The sequence below is a fragment of the Clarias gariepinus genome, chromosome 1, assembly GCF_024256425.1.
Source record: "Clarias gariepinus isolate MV-2021 ecotype Netherlands chromosome 1, CGAR_prim_01v2, whole genome shotgun sequence".
Lineage (NCBI taxonomy): Eukaryota > Metazoa > Chordata > Actinopteri > Siluriformes > Clariidae > Clarias > Clarias gariepinus.
In genome coordinates this window covers 32779567-32800501 of record NC_071100.1, presented here as the reverse complement: position 1 = coordinate 32800501, position 20935 = coordinate 32779567, and the positions used below count along the sequence as shown (strand labels likewise).

At 37.9% G+C, this 20935-nt stretch overlaps 2 protein-coding genes across 4 annotated transcripts; one reads left to right on the top strand and one right to left on the bottom strand.

Annotated features, from left to right (window-relative positions):
- Positions 1-3914: 3914 nt before the first annotated feature.
- elp5 (elongator acetyltransferase complex subunit 5) lies at positions 3915-9763 on the bottom strand. 3 transcript variants are annotated; one of them, XM_053498855.1, is made up of 8 exons: positions 9450-9763; positions 9294-9354; positions 6133-6178; positions 5750-5961; positions 5332-5510; positions 5114-5212; positions 4280-4380; positions 3915-4075 (listed from the first exon to the last, which is right to left on the bottom strand). In XM_053498855.1, the coding sequence occupies exons 3-8, from the start codon at positions 6162-6164 to the stop codon at positions 3967-3969; spliced, it is 732 nt and encodes a 243-aa protein (XP_053354830.1). In that variant the 5' UTR covers positions 6165-6178; positions 9294-9354; positions 9450-9763; the 3' UTR covers positions 3915-3966. The 3 variants fall into 3 exon arrangements, with proteins under 3 accessions (XP_053354830.1, XP_053354818.1, XP_053354824.1); XM_053498843.1 differs by having other exon boundaries at positions 6098-6178; positions 9450-9761; XM_053498849.1 differs by having other exon boundaries at positions 5332-5507; positions 6098-6178; positions 9450-9757.
- A 1731-nt stretch (positions 9764-11494) lies between these two features.
- phf23b (PHD finger protein 23b) lies at positions 11495-20383 on the top strand. Its single transcript, XM_053503712.1, has 5 exons — positions 11495-12063; positions 13280-13311; positions 13420-13512; positions 16490-17096; positions 19476-20383. Exons 1-5 carry the CDS (start codon positions 12036-12038, stop codon positions 19667-19669), a joined length of 954 nt encoding a protein of 317 aa, XP_053359687.1. The 5' UTR covers positions 11495-12035; the 3' UTR covers positions 19670-20383.
- Positions 20384-20935: the final 552 nt, after the last annotated feature.

Below are 20935 nucleotides of genomic sequence, written 5' to 3'. Positions count from 1 at the left end.
CTGTTATAAAAAACAACAACAGTCAGTTGTTATTTTATAGTTCTTGTAAGAACAATATTGTCAAGTGCATTTGCAAAACCCATCAAGCACCATGATGAAACTGGCTCTTATGAAGACCATCCCAGGAAAGCAAGACTGAAACTTACCTCTGCTGCAGATAAGAAGTTAATTTAGAGTTATCAGCCTCAAAAATCACCAATTAACAAACAGGACCTCAGTTTAGCGGCAATATGAAGGCTTTACAAAGCATAAATAGATGCAATTTTGCATATTTTGGATTACTTCAGCCCTGTTTTACAATGTAGAAATAAATTTAAATCAGGAAAGATCATGAAATTAAAAGTTTTGACTAGTAGGTTAAATAAACATTCCTAAAATAACTGAGTTTGGGAACAAACAGCATCATGAAGATGAAAAAAAAAAGATTAAAATATATAAAGCATTTCAAATAAAGCTACACTAAATATGTTATTAGAATAACATCCCTCTGTAAAGCATGGTGGTGGTGACAATGTTATAGGCAAGCTTTTTCATTAGCTGGGAAACAGGACAACCCTGGATGTCACTGGGTAAATTTTTACTGTAGGACCCAATGTTGATTGCAACATATCACCACAGCGGTTCCCGTACCACTGCTATGCGGATGACATTCAACTAATTTCACTTAGATCTATGCGTGTCTTGGAGACAGCTTATGGACAGACCCTGAAATTTATTCGCAGCAAAATTAAATTGCTGTTCATCGCCAGAGATTTATCCTCTGGTCAGGATCTTGTCCTCCGTAGAAAAAAACCTCACATTTCATCTTCAGTCACTAAAAGCAGCCTTGGGGTAACCATTAACAATAAGTTGTCCTGTTCCTGTCATATTGCTAATCTAAAATGTACATGTTGATTTCTCCTTTACCACATAAGAACACTCTAAAAAACGCTGGGTTGTTTTTTCTACCCAAGCGCTGGGTTGCCTCTGTTGGGTCATTTTTCTGGGTTATTTACAGAAAGTTGGGTAGTTTTTGTGTAACCCAGCTGCTGGGTTGAAGTTTGATTGGCCTCTTCCCCAAAGTTCACCGGTGGATTCAGCGGCTGTCAGTCAGAGCTTCGTGTCTCTCTTCAGCTCCCACACCGCTGATGACGGTTCATTTAAGGGAAAATGACGTTAAATACAAGGTCTGTATACACATGTTCACTCACCTAAGTCACATATGACTAAAAAAATATTGCTATATGTGAGATTTATTACTGTTACCGTGTTAAGGTTACACTTAAACTTTCAGGCTGGTCTGAGGTAAGATAATTTAGCTGACAATAGCTGCTACAGTTAGCCAAAGAACCCCACCTGTGTGTAAAGGAAACGGATAAGATGTCAGAGCTTTTTATCTTTCTCTGTAGAATGTTTGCAGGGTGACGAAACTGTAACTGTAGTATTAGCATGACGCTAGCATTTAGTTAGGTTGCTAGCGTTAGCAACCACATTAACATTAGAACTTTATTAATCTCACTGTTCAAGACAATAAAATGCTGGGGTGTTACAAAACACTGACCCTCTCACAAATATACACACCTGCTAACCCTCCTGTTTTTCACTAGTTAGTAATTTACTCCGCGGTCAAAAGTCGCCCGCGTTTCTCCCGAGTTATAACAATATTTTACACCTTTCCCCCTTTGACAAGTAGTATGCAAATATGACTGCTGCATGTAAGCTAACGAGGTAGCCCTCTTTAACCAAAGTTGCTTGTGACTCAGACTAAATTAACTATCAGTCAGCTGTACAGATAACTACTAGATGGAAGTATTAACATTTGGGTGATTGTAATGTGCCAGTATGACACCAGCTATGACAATGCAACTTTATATATATATATATATATATATATATATATATATGAGCTTTATCCCAAAAGCCATGCTTATTTTTGGTAGTAGCTGTCTCCATGTTTTTGTTTCATGTTACCTATACCCTAGCTTTGTCATTTTTTTATTTAGTATAAATCCTATTACACATTAAATTGATAGTCTTATTCAGTTTAATCTTTGTTATTCAACCAATTTTTAACTTTTTCATTTCTTTCTAAGGTTGGCACCAACATGGTGGAATACCTCTAGCAGGTTGAAGTGTCAAGGCCGTACCTCTACTGTACATCCTGACATTGGGAGATAATGACCAGCGCTGCTCTCAGGCATTCGTCATTCTGTTGGGACAGGCTCTGGAGCAATGCACACTACTTGGGGCGGTTGATGTGTGCTTCAAGGCATTTAATATTTTTGACATTAACTATTTAAAGTAGTGTGCTCCTGTATAGAACTTTTTGTAATGTTGTAATGTAGTAATGATGTCGCTGTTGATTATCTGTTCTTGTGCTTTTGAAAAATAAACGTTTTTTCTATGAACATTTAATAGGATGTTGTTTATTGCATATATGTATGGTTTGCAAAACTTTTAATTTTTTTTTGTAATAAACCAGTATATCAAAGTAATTTAACTGTTTAATAGACGTGGGTAGTTTTTTTTTTTTTTTTTAACAGATTCACTGTAAAACATGAAAATAATAATAACCTATTTGGTACAATTAACTCAACATTCCAGTTAAAATGAACCAACATCTGGGTAGAACATTTAACCAATTTATGTGGTAGAATTAACCCAGCATTATAGTTAAATATAACCCAGCATTTGGGTTGAATATTTAACCCATTTTGCTGGGTTAAATTAACCCAGCATTTAGTTAGTCCAATAGTTACCCAGCAGCTGGGTTAAAAACAACCCAGATTGGGTTGTTCTTAACCCAGCATTTTTTAGGGTGAAGGATTCACCCATTTCTATTTCCACAGGCTCTGACCTCTAAGCACCGTTCAACCAGCAACTGATCCAGCATGCAGCTGCACAACTTGTTTTCAACTTTCCTAAATTCTCCCACATCACTTCGTTGTCATGCTCCCTTCACTGGCTTCCTGTAGCTGCATCAGATTTTAAACAGTGATGCTTATCTACAACTCCAAAAATAGGCTAACACCCTCCTACCTCAACTTATGTATCTTTTCCTCTAATCTCATTCTTTATGTAGTAAAAGGACAGAAGAGGGAAGAAAGGGCTGACGGGGACAGTAGCAGAGACTATAGTTAGTAAATGTAACTTCTGTCCTTAACCTCAAGGAAATTAAAAACATCATCTCATTATATTCAAGCATGATTTCTGTTAAGGTTTTATTTCAGGAAGTAATGCTATATGTTTACATAATGTGTTCACCTCTATAGATCTGGCTTGCTTGTTCACCAAATCCAGAGAAAAGCTAATTTTTTGTTACAAGTCTGTTTTTGGTTAGAAGTGATGCTTATTGGTCAATGAGCACTAAGCCTCGCCCCCACATACAGTAAAAACAAGCTTAGCTACCTTAAAAAGACTGGACTGTAAACGCAAAATTCATAAAATAAAAACAAAGCAGAATAAGAAACATAATTGTAAATCAGCAATCAAAAGCAAAATAGGCTGTGTGGCTTCAGATAGCTTTTTCATTTACAAAATTTCATGTTTGCAGTTTTAGTTTAACAGTTATGATTTAAATAATACATTTAAGAATTTTATTTATATGTTAATTTTTTTGTTTATAAATCAGCAGGTATCACCCACTATGATATCACGATAACTAGGTCGTGATTCGATTTGTATTGAGATTTATTTTTTACACAATTCTAAACAAACTTAGCAAGTAATTTGCTCCCACCACACTGGATGAGGGCTGCCTGCCAAATTACCTCTGCTTAATCCAAAATAACGCTAACCACTCATGTGGTTAAGTGTTTTAGTGCCTCCCTTACAGAGGTACATGAGCTAAATTTTTTTTTTCTCCTGATGCACAGGTGCCTACATGTACTTCCACAAGCATCCTTATCATATCATGAGGTTAGACCATGTGTCTGAATTTGCATAAATACAGATTTTTATTCAAAATACTGGAATTAAAGGGACCATTTAGACATTAAGGTCATCATCTGGGTCTTCTTCATCAAAGTCATCATTAGCATCAGGTTCATACATAATGCGCCCAGAACCCCGGCCTGGCCTTAGGAGAGCAGACTTTCTGTTTACAGATGAAAAAAACACAAGGTTTCACCAAGTTACATTTTATACACATACTGTATATTACCTGAATAATTTTTGACAATATGGCACAATATGGCATTTCTACACCATAAAAAAGGTATTGCAGTAACAGGCACAAATTTAGAAGTAAAAATCTTAGAATAGCAAAAGAGTTTGAATCTCTATAACTAATTAATCTTACTTTTCATCGCTGAAGACAAAGGGTAGAGCAACTTTTTCCTTCGCTTCTCTTTCAACCTCAGACAAACGTAGATTAAAGGTCAAATTTGATGTTGGATCCACCTGAAAAATAAATGAGAATAAATGACACACATCGTTAAACGTTCATATCCTGGGCTGTGGTGGACATAATCTATATGGCCAAATGACCTGACCATCGTACCCATATATCGGTCTTCCCCAAACTGGTGCCAGAAAGTTGAAACAAAACAATTGTATATCACTAACTGGAACTATAAAGCTGTTCCAGCATGACACTAACACTGTGCTCAAAGCAGGGTTAGTAGTTCCCTTCGAAGTGGACTGCACAGGGTATTTAGCCATGTTAGGTACGATTCAAAACCACAGGGAGCAAAACTGCTTAGTTTAAAGGAAATCATGAACAGTGTAGGGAACAAGTGAACAGTAATATGATTTACAATAATCTGTAAAAAAAAAAAAAAAATACACAATTGTACTCTGTAATTTATATGTATTTGAATGATATACGTTTTATAATCATATAAGGTTTTGGGGTTTTTTTTAGTTACCCAGAGAAAGTAACATACATGTGGGTGACATTGCAGGGTGTTCCCAATGTTGAAATTTTGTCGAGGGAAGGTCCCTTACTAACATTTCCTGCACAGGGATCCGGGAGTACGGACCACACGTTAAAGTACACTGTGGAATGGAATGCAGGCTAAATCTGAAATGTGCACCAAGCGTATATTGGTGTCATGGTCAGGTATCCTCAAACATCTAGCTATATAGCGTCTATTCAAAAATATGCTTAAGAAATAAACACAGGTGAATTCACCTCAGGCTTAGTGTGTAGGTCTGTTTGAACATTTCCAGATTGGCTGGGTTTAGTCTCTATTGACAGCGTCAGGTCCTCTGTTAAACTGAAAATCTCCTCCTAAAAAAGACAAACTATGAAAAAAAACTACAAAAACTATGAAACATAGAAGAATATGGAAGAATTTAACTTTGTATAAGTACAGTAAAGTCCATTTCATAAAAAAGCTACTCAATTACCTTTTGCACAACCTTTCCAGATTTCCTACGCTGTGATGTCTCGGCCACAGCATGACATGCATTGTGTACAGGTTTAACAGAAATAACAGTGCTTGCTAAATGGCTTATTGTTGACACAACAGCTTGCTGATGGAGATCTGCATGTAAGAGTCCGAAAATCATCTTTACAGAGCCTCCTGCTTGTCAAGGACAGAAACAATTGTGTCAGCCAACCTATTCAACTGCTAATTAGTACATTATCATGGATTGTCAGGGATAATGTACAAACATCACTTACTACATTTCACCTGTGTCCAGAAGACCTTACAATTTATGAAGTAATCTTTTTTTCATTTACATGTTGCATTACAGAAAGTGTAAAGCAGTTAAAGAAGAGGAATTAGGATACAAGTTTTTGTGTTCTGCTGAGATGACAAACCTTTCTTAAGCTTCTGAAGTTCTTGACAGACGGCAACAGTGTCATGATGTCTTACAACCCAAGACAAAGAGTCAATAAAAAGTAGTGGGGCTTCAGTGTGTTGTGTCTCCTGAAGAAGCTGTGTGATTTCTGTTGCTGTGAAATTTTTTACTGTGAACAAGGACTGCTCGGTCCAGCCCAGAGGGTCTGTGTATGCATTGTGGAAGCGAAACCTATCGACAGAAAAAGTTATCTTATGACTCATGACTTCTCATTCTTTGGTGCTAAAAAATTCCTGTATACTAAACAAATTTCACAATAACTGCAAAAGCAATGTAAACCTTAAGATCGTCAAAATAATAGACTCACAAATGCAGGTAATTGCTGTCCAGTTTGGCACACACCTTGTTTTCGGGAACTTCAAACCCCAACACATGGATAGCGTCACCCCTTAAAAATAAAAAGGAACATGAAGTTAATTACAGTTACAATTGCATTTAAACATTAACAGACTGAACTATATGTGACAAACTTTGTAGACGGAACTTTTGATTGCACATTTATGAGAGTAAAAAATGCCTTCATACTTCTATATAATCTCGTTACACTAATGCACTTATCCCAGCATTTCACTAGTGCTTGGACATCATCAAGGTATAAACTTTTCTCAGTACACCCGGAGGCACGAGCAGACTGCCTGTTTCACATCTGAAACGCTGGCCTCGCATGAACACCTTCAATGGCCCAAACATGTGGAAATGGCTTGGAGTGTGGTAAAGAATGTATGGGGGATGTACCAATAACTCCATGTGCAAGTGGCGTCGTGAATAATAGTGTGTACACTACTCACTGACAGAATGTGTCTCTTCTGCAAGCTGGTGACAAGTTATCTGTCAAGTTTCAAAGATCAGGCGTTCCACTTGCCAAATCTTCACTGCAGTGGGCTCTGAGCCACCTTGGCAAGGATTGATATAAGGCCTAAAATGTTTGCACCACTGAAATGTTTTACTGCGGTTTAAATTCTCTGTAAAAATCAGTTTTATGTTTTCATTCACAAGAAATATCATCACAAGTCCCAGTTTGACATGAATGCCCCTCGTATTTCGAAACAATCCACAAACTAAAGGCAGAGTCAGCTATTGTTTAACTATGATATTCAGCTCATGGAAAGCCGTTATTAGGGATTTTGGAGTAAAAGTATAGTTGGTAGCTCACTTCTGGATGCTATATGCTGACATTCCAGCCAAAGTGAAAGCAAGAAGTGCTCCTATTACATTTCTTACTCAATACGTACACTACCTGGCCAAACATAGCCTTTAAAAGGGTCATATTATTGGCCGGCATTGAACAAAAAAATAAACAACTAGGGAGATATGAATTACTAAAGCTGGGTTAAGAACCCTTCAACACATTATCAAAACCTGGAAGGATAGTGCTGATTTACTTAACAATGCTCTTGCGCACACCACTCTGCAATTACCATAGCAAACCCTGAATTACTCATATAACTGCACATATTGCTATTGCACATATAACTGGTGCAATATCTTACCTTTTATCCCTCACATGTGCAATATCTGTATATAGAATTATGTTTAGTGTGCATTCTTTTTTATTTATTTATTACTCTTTTTATTTTCTCCCATAAATCACTGTAAGCAACTGTAACCAACTATAAGCAATTTCCCCCTGGGATTAATAAAGTTCTTTGAATCTTGAATGTGAACCGTCAACTTTGTGGTCAAAAACAATCATGAATACAGATCACTTAAACACAGTGAAGGTGCATGGTGAAAACTGACAACAGAAACCACAGTTACTGTATGTGCATGAAATGATGAACACATGATGCAGAGGGCCCACTGTACTATCCTCTGGAGGCAGTGTTATGATCTGGGGTTGCTTCAATTGGTCAGGTCTAGTCTCAGCAACATTATGTTAAAATAAAATGAAGTCAGCTGATGACCTGACTGTATTAGATGAACAAGTCATCACATTAATGGAGTCTTTCCTTACTGATGGCACAGGCATATTCCAGGATTTAAGGTATAAGAGTAATTCAGGGAGCATAAGGAATAATTTTCACACATGAACTGGTAGCCAGAGTACAGTGTGTACTGTAAACAAAGCTAAAGGTGATGAATCTTGGAGTGTACTTTTATTGTTTTTTTTGGCCGAACAGCGTTTATATGCTGCAAAAGTGCAGTATGTTGTTAATTTGCTACACAATATTTTAGAGATACACTATAGTGAAATAAATAGCAGAAAAACTATTTAAGAAAAGGTTAACAGAGACACAAAAAAGTTTTATAAACCTGTGTTATTTTCTCCAATCTCGTTCATTACACCTTTTACTGTATACCATGTCTCTTCACGTTACTTTTAACATTACATGGATATGTTTCGTCGATAAAGACTGAAAAGAATCAGATCAAATAGTGATCATATCTAAAAGAAGGGGTGTGTTTACTCAGTGCAGTCATATTGCATGCATGCAATTACAATCTGAAATAAAAAGAAGTCAAGCCCAGTTGTTTTCCTTCGTACCATTAATGTGCAGTCTTGGAGGATGTTACTTTTTAAAATAACTAATTACATTCCTGTCATTAAAAAGTAATCAGTATTACTTTTTGATAAAAGTAACTAGTTCGAGTACTTTTCCATTTCATAAAACGAAAACTCCTTTGTGATTCCTCATGCATGTTGTTTTAGTCAAGACCATTATAATTATTCTACTATCATCTTGGCCCATAATCTGTTAACACGAGTTTTGGTGCTGTGTTTACGTTTTCATCTCTCCATGCGTCTGTCCTCGCGAAAGCTTGCGAACCTTGCAGAACTTTGGGCGGTCACTGGCGGCGGCTCACGGTGCCTAACACCACTTCTCACCGCGAGTCAAGCCGCATAGGTGAGATAGAGGTATAACAGCAGTTGGGGCAGGTTATCGGGCGCGGGGCTTGTACACACACACACACACACACTAACGAAATCTCTGCTGTCTGGCTCACAGATTACATAAATTGTCTGAATAACGGATTACATTTTTGAAAATATAACTAAATAACTGAGTACTTAAATGGCAGACCTAACGCATTAGATTACTCGTTACATCAAAAAAGTGATCCAAGTACTTCAAAGCGTTTGTAACTTTCTTACTTTGTAGCGCGTTACACCCAACACTGGTGTGTTGTGTTTGTATTATTCAGGGTATTGGTGGCTCTGCCCGGATAAAAATTATAGTGTCAAGAAGGACATAAAGCCTGTGCCATAAAAGCTGTTCTCCTCGACGAGAACAGCTAAAAGACAAGCATTATTGGTATCATTCAGATGGTGCTCTTGCCATTGGATCTAGAAAAGTATTCTGGAATGGATGCAAAAACAAAAAAAAAGCAAGCCATATCTTGATATCTTTATTTTTGAACTCCTGGTTACCCATAGTGAGAGAATCAATGATGTGGTAAGTAAATTGTAAACATGGTCCTGTCTAGCTGCGTGAATCTGAGATGAAATAAAGCACAATAGCTAAATGCAGGATTGGAGTAAGTTGTGTATTAACTAAAATTACCTCTTTAAAGCGCAGTTCATGTAATACTTGAGCAGGCGTCGTCCAGAATAACACGCAGTGTCTGAGGGGCAAAATACGCACGAGATGAGGAAATTATTTTCAGCAGCAGACTGCAGATATTGTTAAGCATGAACATAAAGATGTTTATAACGCTACCCCTGATTATAACGAGTCCTCCCGACTCCGCTCCCTCCAACACCTCGGACAGCATCGTGCTGACAGCGCGTGCGCTCCCAAAGTTAATAAGCTCCAGTAATGTGGCGTTTATAAACTTTATACAGTCCACTTTACATTAATCTAGTTTCTAAAGCATTATATTCTATTTTATAGCTATTTGTAATAACTAAAACGTGAACCTGTCCAAAACAGTCTACAGATGATTTGCTTGACAACGGATATGTTCTTCATCTCCACTCTGATTCAGAAACATTGAGGTTGTTATTGAACATCTCGCCCCCTAGTGTCCCGGTGCCCACAGACAGCAGTGTACGAACACTAGAGAAGCAACTGTTGGTCTTTCTTAGAAAGTTTCTTAAGGAAATTGAAAACGAAACGGAAACGCTTCTAGACCGTTAATTTGGGTTACAGAAATAAATGTTGCCGTAGCTGAATCACAGCTGTGCTCGAACAGTAAAACCTAATTAACATTAAGGATTGTACACGAAAAACCTGTATGGTTATTGTAAAAGAGGTATTGTATTTGGTTACCTTAAAGAATCACAATAATACGGTGGCTCTAAGGCACAAAGCCTAAAAACATAAAAACATTATAAAAATAAAATAAAAAAACGAATCAAGCTCAGCACCCCTAGCGTCCCGGAGCACTTCCGGTGTAAAAAAAACAAAAAACGTTTCAAATCACAAAAAATGACAAGCACAATATGAAAAGTATGAAAGTACAAGATTCAGATATAAACGATTGAATTATACAAATAAACACTCATAGTTAAATAGAAGTTATACAATATTTAGGCAAAAAAAAGTTTTTTTTTTTTTTTTTTACTTTTTTATGTGTCTTGGACTTGCATATGCATTTCCATAATGTTTCTGCTTTAATTTTTAATGTGATTTGTTCATAGGAGCACTGTACCCAGATTTCAATCCTGTCATCGCCAAAACTCAACTCTGCCTAAACAGGGCATGTTTAGTGCCAGTCTCTTGTCCGAAAAAATAATTTATTTATAATTATTATTTATAAAAAAGAATTATTATTTAAAAATCCAGGAAGGCCATTTAGTGTAAAACCTGTGCCATGTGTGGATCGCTTAGTCCACTGTAGCAACCCATTAACAGGAATAACAGCGACAACAGGGATCGTTTATAATATTTGAGGAAGAATAACGTCTGGCACAAACTTTTACAACACTTACACATACAGTGGTGGTTTTTGCTAAAATAAAGAAATTTTTAAAAAATATTACCCTGTGTGACGGCACTGTCGCCTTGAACCTCCAAGGTCCAGGGTTGATTTCCACCTTGGGGTCTGTGTGCATGGAGTTTGTATGTTCTCTCCGAGCTTGGTGGTTTTCTCCGGGTGCTTCGGTTCCCTCCCACAGTCCAAAGATATGTAGGTCAGGCAAATTGGCATTTCAAATTTGGCTGTAGTCTGTAAATGAGTGTGTGTGTGCGCCCTGTGATGGATTGACAATCTATCCAGGGTGTAACCCGCCTCCTGCCCTAAGTCTCCTGTCAGCCTGTATATACAGGATAAAGCGGTATAGACGACGAGTGAGAGACACAAAAGACCAGAGATGCTACTGACATATGTAACAAAGCTCATTAAGCCTTTGTCCTCACAACAAAAAAATTAGCTGGAAATGTTGTGCTAAAGAACATTTCTCTGTCTATACCACTTTATTCTGTGTACAGAGTCTCGATACCTCAAGAGGTAGGGCACGAAGCAGGATACACCCAATCTATCAAACACACACACACGCTCATTCACAATATTATTTGCAATTTGGAAACCTAATCTGCGTAACTTTGGACTGTGGGAGGAAACCGGAGTACCTGGAGGAAACCTCCCAAGCACGGGGAGAACATGCAAACTCCAAGCACAGACAAGAATCAGCTCTCTGGAGGTGCGAGCCGACGCTGCTTACCACTCTGCCACCGTCATAATTTGCGTACTAGTCTATAGTGAACCTCTCTCGCGCTGTACTTTGCCCAGGTTAGACAAGACTACATTTCCCAGAAGGCCACAGTGAGCCGTTGTGCACGGTGGGGCTCAGCCGCAAGGGGTTTTTCTCTCTTCTACATACTCTCAGTTGACATCGACCGCTTGAGGGAGGCGCGGTGAGGCGAGGCGTATACGCACACACGGACTTTGAAGAAGTTTTCCACTTTTTGATGAAAAGGAAAAAAGACACATATTTGCTGTGAATCGTTTGGACAGATCGACGATTTCGAGAAAGAGAGCGCGAGCGGGGCGGCAGGATGCTCGCTCACTCGAAGCGGCGGGCTTCAGTTTATTTCTGCAACGCCATGAGACGAAAGGATCATCTGGAGAGCTAATTCTCTGGCAGATCGAAGTTCAACTGAGAAAAAATCACTTTCAGTAGGAAATCAGGACATTTTTCTACAGAAACAGATTTTTTACACCAATCAGAGGAAAATCGACCGTTTAGTGTGTGTGTGGGGGGAAAGTCTGTTAGCTTTAGCTAGTTAGCTAGCAAAGCAAGCCGGTGAATAAACGCTGATCGGTGCCAGTAAAGTCGGGCAGACCTCATCGCTGAGGTGACAATGCTCGAAATAATGTCTGAGCACCAAGGTAAGGCAAAATTATATCGTTTTTTCTTTTATAGAAACAATATACTTCCTTGTACTACTGAGACTGATCAATGCGTTAGCCGGTTATTATTAGCCACGTAACTACAGAGTGCTAGCTGCATGCTAACTAAAGACAATAATATTTTTACACACAAAAGTTGAATTGAGCCTTTTTTTCTAGACAATACGATTATGTTTCGTTTGTGATGTGGATTTTATCCGTAATGCTATCTATATTATCGTGTGTCGATTAAACGTCTGGTTTGTTTGTTAGCTAAAGATAGAAAGCTGAGTGGAGTTAGTGACCATATTGCTCGGTCTGTGACGTCAACACTGTCGGTTAAACTGACCAAATTTAAAGTTAATCGAGAATCGGAACTTTTAATACAGGTAGTATTAAATATAACCCTGAGTCCGTAGTGATCACGGATTAGCGTCAACTATCATGGAGGTTAGCCTGCTGAGGAACAGCAAACATCTCCTCCTCCTCCTCCTCCTCCTCCACTGCTTAATTAAAGAGACCCGCTTTTTTATTTATTTATTCATATATTTTTCAGTTCACTCGTTTAACATCATTCCAGTTAATCCCCCTGATATATTTACTCTTTAATTAGTCTAGTTTTGTGAACTTGTTAACGAGTTAGCTAGCTAGTTAGCTTGTTAGCGTTTGTTATCTAGGCTAGGTTTTTAGCCTCCCCGTGCTCGCGCGATAAGTCACACAGATTAGCTCGCGCTCTATTTGTCTATAGAGTACAGAAATAATCTCGATCTCATCAAAAATGTCGCTTTCAGCATTTAGTCTGGAGTTAGGGTTAAAGCTCTCACAGCCTGTTACGAATGCTGTCGATGCTTTCCGGAAAATAATGCGCAGGCTCTGGCCATGTGTTATCCCCCTTAATATTTTGCTTGATTTCCCCGAAGGTTGACGCCAGATCACAGGGCATGTCCTTAGGGGGGAAAGAATTACATTTTACCCTGAAAATTACCTAAAATAAGCCTCTGACTAGCGCGCAGGGCATTAATGCTAACTGAAGTGGATGTTAGCATGTCCTTGTTTAGCTGCCTGCTAACACCACAGCGCACGCGCCTCTATACATTATTATTATTATTACACACAAAATGACAACACGAAGGATTAACTAAAGCAAATATAACTGTCCAAACATATCCAGTTTTACTTTCTTAACCTCATTATTTGCGTTTTCTCTCTGTTACAGATTCATTACTGAAGCGCAAAGCGGAGCCTCTGGTAAGCTGCACAAACTGGAAAGCTTTTAACCCTTTCGTCTCCGCGTTCTTATCACTGCTTTCATTGTACACCACTCTAATTTATTTGTTTGTTTTAATGTAATTTCAGCCACCAGAGAGACGAAAGAGAACAGTGGAAGACTTCAACAAGTTCTGCAGTTTTGTCTTGGCGTACGCTGGTTATATTCCTTCTCCAAAAGAGGTAGGTTTCTGTGAACTCTCACAGGAGAGTTTGTGTAAAAGCTGCTTTCAAGCCCTGAAGTTCTCCTAGTATGAGCTGAGATTAGGGACGCAAATCACTAGTCACCACATTATGATGATATTATGAAGATACCATGGTCGATTTGATTAAAATTGTGATTCTTAAATTGTCAAAATTTTATAAATATCCTGATGTGATTTTTTTTTTTTTTAGTTTTTATCACAATTTTAAGAAAGAAAAAGTTGTCATAACTTAAGTTTTATCCCTTAGCTTTACTCAACTGTTTACAGCTCAATCGAACATGATTAAATAAATGTAGCCCGTTTCTTATAGCATTAGTGCTCTCACTTAGAAACCAAGCGCAGCATTTTAACGATACAAACTAACTTCTAATAAAACAGTTTAACATTTAACTTTTTATACAAATTGACAAAAGGAGGCAATACTTTTGACAATAAAATGTGTCTCTGTTGCACCACTCAGAAGCTTGTGCGCTCGGCATGGGATCAGTTCAAATTCAAATTTTTATTTGTCACATACACAAACATACACAGTACGAAATGTAGTGAAATGCATTATACGACTGCCATTGACCCTAGAAGAGAATTAAAGTTTACAAATAAGAAATAAATATAAATAAAAGAAATACGATAGAAATTAAATAAAAAAATTAAATTAAACTAGGAAAAATAGAACTAAAAATAGAAATGTGCTAGGAAAAATAGAACTAAAAATAAAAATAGAAATATGATGTACAAAAATAGAAATATACTGTACAAATTAAAATATACTTTGCTGTGTGTGCAAATATGCATAGAACAAAGTGTCTTTGTGCACTGGTCCAGGATGTAAACGTAAAACTGTAAAATGTAGTGTAGTTGTGAAGGTAGGTGTGCAAAGTTATTAAAGTGTCTTTGTGCAATGGTCCAGGATGTAAACGTACAACATATAGTGTATGTATGAAGGAAGGTGAGCGTGTAATTGTCCATAGTGTTCATGGATGTAAGAAGATTGATAGATTTGATCAATTATGAAAAAGATGAAAAGATTGTTAGTTCTGCATAGTGGTGTGGTTGTGGTTGAGAGACCTTATCGCCTGCGGGAAGAAGCTCCTCCTCAGTCTCTCTGTGTTGGCCTTCAAGCAGCGGAATCGCTTCCCAGACCGCAACAGAGTAAACAGTCCGTTATTGGGGTCGCTTGCTGTAGATTGAGTGCCGGTCAGGGAGCTCGATGCGGATGATGCGCTCAGGTGATCGCACCACCCTCTGTAGAGCTCGTCTGTCCTGCATGGTGCTGTTCCCGAACCAGGTCGTGATATTTCCCATCAGGATGCTCTCTATGGTGCAGGAGTAGAAATTCCTGAGCACCTTGGAGGGCAGTCTAAAGTCTCTCAAGCGTCTGAGGTGGTAGAGACGCTGCCGGGCCTTTTTTACCACGGTGTTGATGTGACAGGACCAGTTAAGTCCCTGGCTTATCGTTAATTGCTGGTCATGCTGAAAAACAGCCACTTCTGGTCACTGGCAGACAGACGGTGCATCTTTATTATGAATGTAATAAATCATACGAATAATATTTTGGAGTCAATGTGGCGGTACATGAATTGGCATACAAAAAGAACAGCGATTTGTAACTGGATAAATTTTTTCACTCATCTCTAGCAGACACCATGAGCGCTTTATTCATTATGAAAGACACATTAATAATGAGTAATGTAATGAGGTTTTATCTTGTCTTCTTGTGCAGGCTAAACTTGTGGCTTCTCTGCTCACACTATACATTCTTTTAACTTTTTACAGAGATATTTTATATAAAATATTTTTGTGAAGGGTATGGTTGGTTTTGCAGCAAGAATTAGAGGTATTTGCCAAGGTGCATTGAGGTGAATTGCAGAGAATCAATCTGACCGCCAGCCAAAATTTCTGGCATGCCAGAAATCCACCCGATTGTTCAAAAGCCAGATCGCTGGTCCGTATGGGGATTAATCAGGCTCCTGGACGTTGCTCACCTGCATGTCAAACGTCAACTGATTAGGCCAAAAGCTATCCTGATTATGAAATAAGTCATGACCACTGACTCGGGGCTATAGTCAGTCCAAGTCCATGCAGTGTTTGCTTGGGGTCAGACTGGGCCGTGTGAGAAATTACACGCTCTATTGAAGATACATAGATTAATTTGTTAATTAAATTAAATCAATCAAATAACATTACTTAGTTCGTAACATTAACATTACTTCCTATTTTAGCTTCTTCTGTGGTGAGGAAAAGCAAGTAAGATGTGGTTTGGAGAGGAAATCTTGTGTCTTCTGAGAATATTAAGCAAGCAAAAATATATGCAAAGTGCAATAAACACAATGCAAACAAAATATACACTGCCCTTGGTAATTCGAATGGGTAATCAGTGTGATGCAAAATTAAGCTAAAAAAACTCATTAAGTCTTGTGAAAAGATGTATATTGGAAAAATATTGCTCATATAATAAACACAAAGTAAAACTGAGAAGGATTTGCCACAAAAATGTACAACGATGATGCAAAAAAACAGTAATAATAAATAATTGTAACAGTACACTGGCTGAGAGAGAACATCCTAAAAATAGTCTGGCTAGCTTGTTTTCGGTGAACATCTCTGATGCTCAGCATCTGATGCTTAATTTATTGTGATAGGAAATTAACACATGAATAAACTGTGGGGTTTTTTTGTTGTTGTTTTAATGCATTTCTTAGGTATTCTATAACTGGTCGGTCATCAGAGTAACATGAAATTAGAGTAAAATGCAAATGTTAAATGGTACCTCTAAATCTAATGCTATCTCAGAGGCATCTGTACAAACCTTATGTAGTTTGTAGTCAGTAAATGTCCAAGCAGCCAGCCAGCCAGCTTGGAAGCACCTTAGGATTAACCAATTGTCTTGTTCTATGACTTTTACTTTTAAAGTCTTGCAGCTGTGTAGTGCTCAGTGTCCTGTGTTGCCTCTGTAGGAAAGACCATGGTCTCCTGCCTCCTCCAGTTCACCTCACAGCTCTGGTACCTCAGGGGAAGGTGGTGCGGGAGGTGGTGCCAGCTCAACCAATATGTCGCCAAGCTGGGGAGATGGCAACTCGGACCTACACACTATTCACACATTTGTGCAGAAAGCCCGCGCCAACAAAAGTGTCAAGACCATGCAGCGCCTACCTTCCGACAGCACCTTGCTAGACAAAATGAGGTTAAATGACTCACTCTACAAGGGCCAAGCGAGCAGCAAAGCAGAGCGCAAGAAGGACAAAAAGCTGAAGCGCCTCTCTCTCGGCTCAGGCGCTGGAGACAGCAGCAGTAGCAGCGGTGAAAAACGTGCCAGAATCAAGCGCAGCAAAAACTCCAAGCAGCCCAAAAGCCTTAAGAAGCTTAAGAGCTCGACACTCAGTGAGACGGACTCTGAGACCGGACTCGGCCATGGAGAGGAGCATACGGGAGAGCCGAGAGGACTGCAGTCTCAGAGACCCAGCCTGGTAAAGTCTGAGCGGGACGAAGCAAGCAGAGACGCTGAAATGAGCTCCAGTGAAGGGGAAACGTGGATCGCAGATGAGGATATCATGGTGGAGTCAGGTGAGTAGTTTTATTGCAGAACGATGAAAATGTCTAAATAGTAGATAGTTTAAAATAATTGTTCTGATCATGGTTAAATGATTATTTTGGAAGTTTACACACAAGGAATGTCAGGGGAAGTTCAGTTCTCAGGATTCTTGCAGTTAATTAACTTTTTTTTTTTTTTTCCTTTGGAAGGATTTAAATTATTTCCAAATTGTTAGATGTATTGGAAGCTCACCAGATAGTAGTTCTGCACGATTAATCCCAAAAATCGAAATCGCAATATGGACTTGTGCAATTATTTAATTGTAAAAGGCTGCAAATTATTAAAGGGTAGCTGGCAATTTATGTAGAGTCTGTCAATATTATAAATATTTGTTAATTATTTAAATTATTTGAGATGAATACATAGTGGCAAACATCCCCTTAAGAGACCGTTTGTCTAATTATTTCCATTAGCCTAAATAAATGCTTTGAATACAAAATGGTACATGGTTTAGTTAAATATCACTGTTCAAATCACAATTGTGTCATACGTGATATTATATTTATTTATTTAATTATTTTGGATCAAATGATGCAGCCATATCACACAGGTAAGGAAATAATTTCTGTAGTGCCCTATACGTTCAAATTTCAAGCTGTTTGGGATTTAACAAACTGTTCTCTTGGAAGATGGTCACATGACCTGCAATATTTGGTAATGAGGTTACTTAGTTCTGTTGCCCAGAATACAAGAAAAGACGCCAATAAAACCACAACTGCACTGACTATGATAAAACAGTTTCCTGAAATGAATGAATGCTGTAAAATTGTTGCACCTTGAGAACACGTGTTAATAAGCTCATGTTAATCATTGTGGTCCCTCTTTGTTTAGCAAGCTCCATATTTGACAATTTAAAACAGCCCCCCCCCCCCCCCTTTTCCAACTTATATATATGCTCGCGTGTATGGATGGATGGATAGATGGATGAATAGATAGATAAATGGATAGATAGATAGATAGATGTGTGTGTGTGTGTGTTTGTGTGTGTGTGTGTGTGTGTGAAATATATATAATTACACACACACACACATTCACACACACATTTGTATGTGTACATGTTAGTTACTCAGCTACTTAAATATAACTCGTACTTCCTCAAAAGTAAGTGTAATGCAGATTCATTATAATTTAAACTTGTGTATTACACTGTGTAAAGCCAGTTTGTATGAGCAGTACTGGCTTATAATTTGTCTTTCTGTCAGACATAGATTGATAAAGTGTGTCAAAAATAATACTTGTTTCATATGCAAGCTCATTTTAATTGTTACACTATTGGTAACGCATTACTGCCACTTACTGGATATGTTACGAACTGCAGGAATGAACATTTATTATTGAGTTATGTGAATTCAGACTCTTGTTTAGGATCCTGTAAAATTGTTTTAGGGTCAGACAATAAATTATCCAATTGCACTAATTTAAGGACAACATTTAAAGTATATATATTATTTTTCGAGGTATTCAAACCTGATTTTTTTTTTTTTTTTTTTGCATTGTGATTTCTTCCGGATTTCTTATAAGCTGTTCAGTTTTTAGTAAACAATATGCCCATTAACGTGTTGCACCTCGTAGATGGCCGGTTTTCACTCGCCTCGTACGGCTGTCTAATCTTAAATCATTCAGTGCTTTTCAGCCATGAAAAAAGTTAGTTATCAATTTAGTTTGCCACCAAAGCCTGAAACCAAGAACTGGTGACATGAATGTTGGGGCTGTCATTTCATCATCATCTTAACAATGACAGCAAAGTCTTGTTCATGGTCACATGAGAATTAAGGAGAAAAAAGTTTTTGAAACTTTTTGAAAAAGTCATATCTTTCCAGAATACTGAGTATGAGAGTTTATGCTGCTTTGGTGTGTGTATATGAGAGAGAGAGAGGGAGAGAGTAAATAAAAAAAGCAAGCAAACAGATTCAACATTGAAGACAGCAGCGTAGGAAGAGGGATCACATCGTTAAAAGAAAAAGGTGCTGCAAGCAAGTCTACATTACATGTAGAGTGAGTAAATGGTATTGTGGTGTACGAGTAAAGTAAATAAATAAATTCACTGCAACTCTAAATCACTGGTCCAAAGGATATGATTATTTGATCATATTGAGGCTGTTGAGCTTAACAGAGCATCTTACTTCACATTAGTTATTAGTGTTTAACTTATGGTGTCTGTTTAACCGACTCACACTTTACTTCTCACATTGCGAAAGCAGCAGTTTTCCACACACACGTGTCAGATCTAAAATCAGGTCTTATGATTGAACTATTGACACCTGGGTCAAAGAGGAGCGAAATTGAGTTGTCCTGTACTGATGTGTAGTGTACTTGTCATAATGTTAACACTCGGCCTTTCTGTCCTGCAGGCGACGACTCGTGGGATCTGATCACTTGCTACTGCGGAAAACCTTTTGCAGGACGGCCGATGATTGAGTGCAACCAGTGCAGCATATGGGTGCATCTGTCCTGCGCCAAAATCAAGAAGTCCAACGTCCCGGACATATTCTACTGTCACAAATGCAGGGAAGTGAGGCGATCAGGCCACAAAAAAGACAGTTAGAGAAGACACCAAATCTGTGGAAGCTCACGCTCTCGTCCTTTGCTTTTTTTCTAACAAGTTTGAGACGATAACACTGTTTCTGAACTGGATTGTTCTTTTGAGACCCACGTTATTGGCGCATCAGTTCTTCACATATTTGACAATCATATACATGGTTAATTACACAAGGGGAATTTCTCCATGTCTGTAGACAAACTTTTAAGCAATGCTTTTTCTCCGAGCGATCTGTCTGTCAGTTTGGTCTGATCATCAGGGAATGTTTAGTGCCGGCTTTATCGACGAATTCTGATGGAAAAGCCTTTTTACAGAACAGATCCTTAGATGCAAAGGTTTGTCTCTTTACATGAAGATATGATCTGTGAATAGGTTGTTCATTGTCATTTTCACACGTCTTAGTTTTGTTCTCAGATTTCTAATACTCAAACAATATTAACAGGTAGTAATTAAGTAATTATTATCTCTCTCTCTCTCTCTCTCTCTCTCTCTCTCTGTGCATGTCAGCACAGTGGCAGTCCTGAGTCCTGTCCTTTACTAGCACTTAATTATCAACTCCAGATCATTCTGTGTAGGGAACATTAAATGTTGGACTTATAATAGGATCTATCAGATTAGAACATTTCCATTGGTTGCACTGCTGTCTTCTTACCAAGTGTAAGCAGTTTCAAATTAAATATTTTTGTTGGTTTACATTTGAAGGAGTTTTTTTTTTTTTTTTTTTTTTTTTTTTAAGACGAATGAATGATGTTTAAAAGCATTGCAACTGCCACCCGAGTGTTGAGGCTCACTCAACCACCCCCATTTAATAGATGTAATTATTATTTGCTCTGGTTTATTATTTTTTTTAAGAAGCTTAATTTGGATTTTAATCTCGTCTGAGATTTGATTAAAATCACACACACATAGAATATTAGTAGTTGAGAGACCAGATCTTGTGTACAGAAGAGTTTAAGCCGCAAATGTTGTGGCATTTTGTTTCTAATGGTTTTTTGTTTGTTTTTTTCTTTGTGAGGGATTTCTTGAAATTCCCTAAACTTAGACCCTCTCTTCTCCTATTTTACTCTGTAAATATCATATCCTTTTCAGAACTGTACATAATATGAAAACAAAGAGAAAAGCCAAGCAAATGGTATATTTTTGGCATCTGATGTTTTCTTTAACTGTACCTGAAGAAATAAAGTCTTTTCTTTATTGGGTATCCTATCCAATGCTTTTCCATTATTATTATTATTATCATCATCATTATTATTATTATTATTGTATTTATTT